The sequence below is a fragment of the Limulus polyphemus genome, unplaced genomic scaffold (genome assembly GCF_000517525.1).
Source record: "Limulus polyphemus unplaced genomic scaffold, Limulus_polyphemus-2.1.2 Scaffold910, whole genome shotgun sequence".
Lineage (NCBI taxonomy): Eukaryota > Metazoa > Arthropoda > Merostomata > Xiphosura > Limulidae > Limulus > Limulus polyphemus.
Genome location: NW_013666520.1, coordinates 345,285 through 352,690, shown reverse-complemented (window position 1 = coordinate 352,690; position 7,406 = coordinate 345,285). Strand labels below are relative to the sequence as shown.

Below are 7,406 nucleotides of genomic sequence, written 5' to 3'. Positions count from 1 at the left end.
CCAACGAATGGTGGAATTGACTGTCACATTATAATGCCCCCACGGCTGAAAGGGCGAGCATGTTTGGTGTGACGGGGATTCGAACCCGCGACCCTCAGATTGCGAGTCGAGCGCCGTAACCACCTGGCCATGCTGAGCCCCTCAGGGTATTATAGAAGTAACTGAGATATTCTGTAATCTTCAAAGAATGCAAAGTAAAAAAACATTTTGGAAAATGATCAGTCAAACAATGTTGATAAAATTGCACATACTTAGTCCATTTGATTGTATACCATTGATTATCTAATAACCTTCCACCTATGGGAATACAGAAGAACCTCAATTAACAGACACCTAAAAAAAATGGGCACTGCACCATTAAGGGCAAACCTTTTCAGTCTATTTCTTTTTACAGTAACAAAAAAGGATAAGATGCATATTTGATTCAACCATTTTAATTAATTTGTATACATCACAAATCTGATTGTCATATACTATATTACGTACAACATTCACAAGAAAAGTGTTAAAATGGTTGTAGCAGTTGTTAAGAATGTGCATTATTAGCACCTGCTAACAGGCCAACCCTGCTCAGTAGATGAAACACTCACTTGTAATGTGAGCAGTCACAGGTTCAATCATGCCCGTGAAAATAAAAAAAATGACATTGCTACACATTATCAAAGTATTTAAAAATGCTAAGTTCTATTTTTCTGTGAAATATTAAAAGAAACCATACAGTCAGTTATTCCAAACATACAGTTATAAAGGACAATATATATATCTAATATTTCTAAGAGATAATCTTACATTTTGTGACAATACCCTCCAAACATACGACACTGCTGAGAAAACGAGAACTAAGGGTGCGAGGTGTTACATGTTTGGCTCCAAAACTGTAAAAAATAAAGTACAATGTCAATAATATCGCTAGGATTTATTTTTCAATAAATTAGTTACAGTACGAAAGATACAAAGTGTTAAAAGAGAATGAAATTCATTTAACTTTTAACTTAAGAAAAATGCATGAATTATTGCTTTTACACTTATGTTAATATCTTCCAATATGATCTTCAGCTTCTCTGTATATACGTAAGTTACACATAAGTATACAGAACAATTACAAACTTGTTAAATCATGAGATGGAATCTTCAATAGCCACAGCACTTGAAATTCTTTTAGGCAGGATTAGAGTAAATTAATATACAAGACCTTTGTTTCCCTTTTTTATTAGCTATATTTTTGTGTGCCAGCAGTACCAAGCGTGGGGCATATGTATACCCAATTCGATTTTATTACTCATCAGGATCTCTAGCAGCCTATCCTCAAATTGAAATTCTATAAGGCAGGATTAGAATAAGTAAACTATGAGATGTTAGGCATGATCAATTACAACAAACGAAAGGGTTTGACCTCCCAAGTCCAAAACTGTAATTAGATCTCAAATCGGTCAAGAAATGATGGAACTATGAGCTAAAAGTATGTACTCTAACAAAGAAACTCAGAGCCATTCTAATGAGCCACGGCTAAAAAAAGAGAAAGATTTACTGTCAAAATTGGAAAGGTTCCAGCCTTCACCCAACAGTTTTGTCGTAGTGCAAAGACAGAGATCTATTAAAAAAAAAAGTTTAACTTTTAAGGCAAAAAGGTTGTAAGAGAGTGAGGCCTAATTAACACATAGCAGTTTTGTTTTCTTTATTACAAGAATGATATTAACTCTTTCCATACAGGTCAGTCAATGTGCCCAACCTTGTAACCACAAAATAACCACCAGAGTTCCCATACTATAACTTTGAGTATGTTTTGTATATCTTCACAAAATTTTTAGTAAACATTACATATCTTTTGTACAAAAAAATCATATTATTTAATTAAGTATTTTTACTAAATATTTGTCCGTGAATATATGGAGTCAGAATGATAACTGCTCCAAGTGCAAAGTGACCTTCATGTAAAAATTAAAATACAGTTGCATAACCTCTAAAATTTCCTAAATAAACAGTAAAAAATTTTTTTTCAGTAAAACTGCATATGTTACCTGTTATTTTCTCTACCCTAACTCTATACAAGATTAATCAATTTGATTGACCCTGTAACACACCATAAAAAAAATGAAATAAATCTAAATTACTCTTTTTTCTTTCTAGAATGACTGCAGACTGTAACCAAAAACCATAATTGTTTATTCGAAATAGCTTATGATCTGTAAGAGGCTACATCTGTTTATACTTAATTTTATTGTATTATTGCCCATTGAACCATACCTCGTGAAGCATATCTTTTTTTTTTTCATAATTTAACTAACACAAGAGGGGCTTAAAATAACTTTTAGCTCCTCAATCTGAACATGAGATAAACTTTCAAACTGAAGACAAAACTGACAATACATAGCATTATACATTATTCGATAAATTAAAACTTGACCTTTCTATTGGTTACAAACGATATTGTAAAACATCAGAGAGAATTATTGGCAATTTGTGTAAGAGAGGATGTGACTGGTGGGCATGGAGTTTATTACTCTGTAAACAAAGAAGATTGAAGGTTATAAAAATTACACTTTGTCTCTATAATATCCATGTTATAATGAGTAATGTATGTTAAATTCCATACTTTTGAGAGAAGTAGTAAATACATTAGAGAAAGGGGAAGACCTAGAGAATAAATGTCAAGATTTATTCATGTACACTGATAATAATGTAGTTTAATTAAACTCTGTAAAAGGTCATGGCATACGTGCTTTGACCTATCCATAGTGAGAGGGTTAACAAGCTGGAAATAGTGTAGAAATGACTACTAGAACAATATAGTTTAAAACTTAAGTTAAAGTGTTTAAATACCTCTAATTGTTTGTCCCTTTACTTTGAGAAGGTCATAAAATAAACATGTTGGAAAACAAAACTTGCTTATTAAAACTCATAAGTCTTAGCTTTAGAAACTAATCTAACTTTTGTTCTCTGAAAACTTTTTTCTTGCAAATGAGTAAAATGATTAAATTGATGATGATGATGTGTACATTCTCTATCTAAATTCTTCAAATGCTAATAGAAACATATGTGGATGTGAAGATAGTTTTGATGGAAGTCACCATAATATGCTAAAGGTTCTGTCATCTTGTTCTTCATACTTTCAAATTTTCATTCTTGTAAATTTGTTAACTTACTATAAATTTAGACATTTCTTGAAACTTCAAAACAAAAATGGTATGAAAACACAGAACTCATAATGTTCAACTAAAAATAAAAACAAATACTTTGTTGATATATATTTACGAGTCAATCTTAAACTTTTCTGGAATTTGTAAAAAACATTTTATATTTTAATTTAAAAAACAGTTATAATATCTTACCTTCCTTCCAATCCAACGAAAAAATCTTCAAACTGTTTAGCATATGTTGGGTCAGCAGCAGCAGCAAACTCCTTCAATGCTCGCTGGAAAGCCAAAAGCTCTTCAAAACCATTGTTAATTAACCTGGAAAGAAAGTGAGATATGAAGCATTCTCAAAAAGCAGCAAGAAAATGAAATTTTACATAAATAAAAACCAAGAATCAAAATTTTATTCTGTACATGTAATTACTGCCTGAAATTTGCAGTTACAGTACACAAAATAAGAAAAGATGCAAAGTTCCATTTTAGAAATTAATTTTAAAATTTACATTAATTTTTAATTTTGACAGTTAGCACTCATAAAATAGTTCATTTAAAGTAAAATTAATTATACAAAATTAATTTCAAACAGGTAAATGACAGTTTCATCTTGTACCATACTAAGAAATATATATATTGTACATACAATACAGTAACTCTAATGCTTACTCTTGTGCCCGCTTTGGGTTTTTTCTTCTAATATCATTAATATTTACAATGATGCGACACTCATTTCTGGTGATCATTTCTTTGACTTTCTGACTATATGTACCTTGGTCATCCTGAAACACAAGATAAATCAAATCTATGATACAGTATACTGAGTAAGTACAGATAATTACTGAAAACCTTTGATGGCTCTGGGAATATGTAGTCTTTTTCTATTTAAAACAGCAACCAGCTTGATACTTACTAGTGTCAGAATGTATTAACACAGAATTACAATATTAGTTTTGAAGTATTGTATAGTTTACCAAGTATAATAAAGATTATCTTTACATTTGATTTCATTAAAAAGCTTGTCATGGTATGGTATTGTTAGTTATTAAAAGAATGTAGCATACTTACAATACTAGGAATAAGATATGAATACGATTACAGCAAGTTATCAGACTCAGTCACTATTCCCAAAATGTACATATATATAAAGTTTTTTGTTTTTTTTTATATGTAACATTTTATATTTCCATACCTATACAGCAAAAATTTGGTAAATACAATCATAACTACAAAACACCACATCAACAAATTAATAAATAGGATATATAATACCTTTGGGGGCCTCAGCCAGCAGAATAATATTTTGTCCTAATTTTCTTTCATGTAATAACCATGTGGCATATGTAAAAGTAACAAGTTATGATAATTTTAGAAGATTCTCTATCTTCAGCAAATGTTTGTAATACATATATATTTTGTGCCAATTTATGTTTTTGGAGGTAGTTGTAGAAACTGTGAAGTCTCTACCCTACTTCTAGTATACAAAGTTCCTAAAACTGTTTGCATTGTTTTTCACTAGAATCTCAATTAAATGAAAAATTATGTTTTGTACAGCACTGGCATATTATGAAAAAAAAAAAAAAATCAAAAGGGAAGAATTAAAATACATATCTTTCTTAAAAACAATTTCTTTCCTAGAAATTCCTTAAAATAATAAAGGAAATTTCTTTGGGTCAATATTAGTTATTTTAAAAAATTAAGTTCTTTCAACTCAGAGCAAGCTATCTACTTTGAGCAAAATTTAAAATCAACCTAATAAATATATTTTACTTATATTCTTACTTATAAAACATTAGAATGAACTGTTTCATCATTTGGGTACCTTCACTGTTAATATTTTCAGCCCAAAATCCACGAGTATCTCACGAAGTACAACCAGCTTAGAAAATTTATGTTAGCCTTAAATGAAAAACAATCGATAAAATTTAAAAACATTAATGTATTACACCCTTTAACCAATACTGTTAATTAAAGTAACAATAAAGAAATAACCTTACATATAAAACCCATAAACACTAGCTTTTAGCTGAAAGTACTGTCATAAATTTAATGATCACTAAACAACAAAACATCAGTATAACTGTGTATAAGCAGAACTTCCCATAAAAGTCTCATTACCAATGAAAAACCATTAAACAGCTACGACAGTGTAACTTCAGAGAAGCATGACATTCGAGATAAATATTTAGGACAAATGTTGCTGCTTAAGAGTGGAATCAACCAGCAGGACAATATCAATAATATAGTAAAAAATTAATGCTCACAAAATAAGACATTATAACAGAATATAGCTTTAGTTTATGTTTTTTTTTCTGAATGCTCTAAAATCTACACTTCACATAAAGTACGCTGTGACCAAGGGTAATATAACATTATAAACAAATGCAAAATTTAATATATTTTTCAGCTTTGAGACACAATAGGTAATCTCTATACACAAAGAAATACAGATTGTGAAGACACACAGAATTAAAACTAAAATATTTTATCTTTATAACAGTGACTAAATATTTAATTAAAGCTTCAAAGTTTACCTTTGGAGACACCTTACTTCTACATTAAAGGTAACCAAATAAAATTTTAATTGAATGTAACAGCATAGTTATTTTCATCTATTATGCATTTTTGTTTACTGTTTCTAACATATAAATGTTATTCTTTTAACTTTTGCTCTAATAACATTTGTCCCTCTTGTTCCTGGACCCTAGGCTGAGTTTTAGGTAAATTAAGTGAAATGAATAATTGATTCATAATGAATAACAATTGGGAGATGTTGTCCTTACTTCCCTCACCCTCAAATTTCCAGAGGCCCGGCATGGCCAGGTGGTTAGGGTGCTTGACTCGCAATCTGCATGTTGCAGGTTCTAATCCCCGTCACACCAAACATACTTGTCCTTTCAGCCGTGGGGGCGTTATAATGGGACGGTCAATCCCACTATTCGTTGGTAAAAGAGTAGCCAAAGAGTTAGCGGTGGTTGGTGATGACTAGCTGCCTTCCCTCTAGTCTTACACTGCTAAATTAGGGACAGCTAGTGCAGATAGCTCTTGTGTAGCTTTGCACGAAATTCAAAAACAAAACAAAACAAAAAAACAAATTTCCAGAATAGAAAGTCTAGTCTTGGGATGTTCCTGGCAAAGGCATTGGCAGTGTAACGTGCAAGTGACAACCAAGCCCTCCAAAAATAAGTTCCATATTTAACTTTAGGCTTTTTAACTGGGTTTTAACCTATATTATATTTATATATAAAAAAAGTAGATTTTACAAAGTATGAAAATTGAAAAGTTTTGACTAACTGTTACATTAACGTTAGTGTAGATCAATCAATATAAAAAATTGTGCTACTATTAGCAGTATTAATTATAACAATACTGATAGTACTAGTGCTGTTAACGTACTACGTTAATTCAGTAATGAACTCAGTTACTGTAGATATTTTAGTTATTACCTCAGACTGAAGCAAAGGCGAGAAGAGGTTATCATAACTTATATACAAAACAAGTTTTGCTAATAAGTGTAAAAGTTTCATTACTTACATCATCGTCTAAGAAATCTAAGTATTCTCTTTGAATATCACGTAATCTCTGATCAATATCTGTTGTCATTGTATTGTCAAAATTCAAACTTTTTTAGATTTAGACTCGAATTTTTCTACTTTCTTATGTCACAATAAATGAGGGATCCAGCATTCGCGCCAAATCTAATCACGTGATCATGTACAACTTCAGCGACATTTGATGTAAAGAAAAATATATTTAGAAACTAAATCGATAATGGTCTGATTTGTTTTTAAATACAAATGCTACCTTATATTATTTGCTCAAAAATTAGCATATGTATTGAGTATTAACCCTACAAAATCACCAAAAATAAAAACTGAGACACGCATAAAATCAAACGATGTTACAAGATAGTACAAAATACAGTTTTGGTTATATTTTATTATAAAGTCTTTCTTAAGTAATGTTGTTTGTAATTAAGCACAAAGCTACACAATGGGCTATCTGTGCTCTGCCCACCACAGGTATCGAAACCCGGATTCTAGCGTTGTAAGTTCGCAGACAAACCGCTGTGCTAGTAGGGGGCTCTTAAGTAATAACATAATTAATATATTAATATTTCGGTGCGAAGAAATGCGAATTCCAAGATGGTCAACATTTTCTCTAGAAATCAAAGTTAAATATTTAATCCTATGATACATAATATTCATGTATATGTATATATATATATATGTATAACTGGGTTGATACTTTTGAGAAAATTGTAATGCTCAAATTTTC

General features: G+C 30.5%; 1 protein-coding gene across 1 annotated transcript in view; it reads right to left on the bottom strand.

Moving 5' to 3' along the window:
• LOC106461186 (DNA replication licensing factor MCM3-like) overlaps nt 1-6,818 on the bottom strand; it is a 33,186-nt gene extending 26,368 nt beyond the window's left edge. The window contains exons 1-4 of the mRNA XM_013920981.2: nt 6,663-6,818; nt 3,798-3,910; nt 3,330-3,452; nt 790-875 (exon numbers count right to left, since the gene is read on the bottom strand). Of these exons, the coding sequence (XP_013776435.1) occupies nt 790-875; nt 3,330-3,452; nt 3,798-3,910; nt 6,663-6,731 (391 nt within the window). The 5' untranslated portion in view covers nt 6,732-6,818. The remainder of the gene's footprint in view (nt 1-789; nt 876-3,329; nt 3,453-3,797; nt 3,911-6,662) is intronic.
• Between the last annotated feature and the right edge of the window lie 588 nt (nt 6,819-7,406).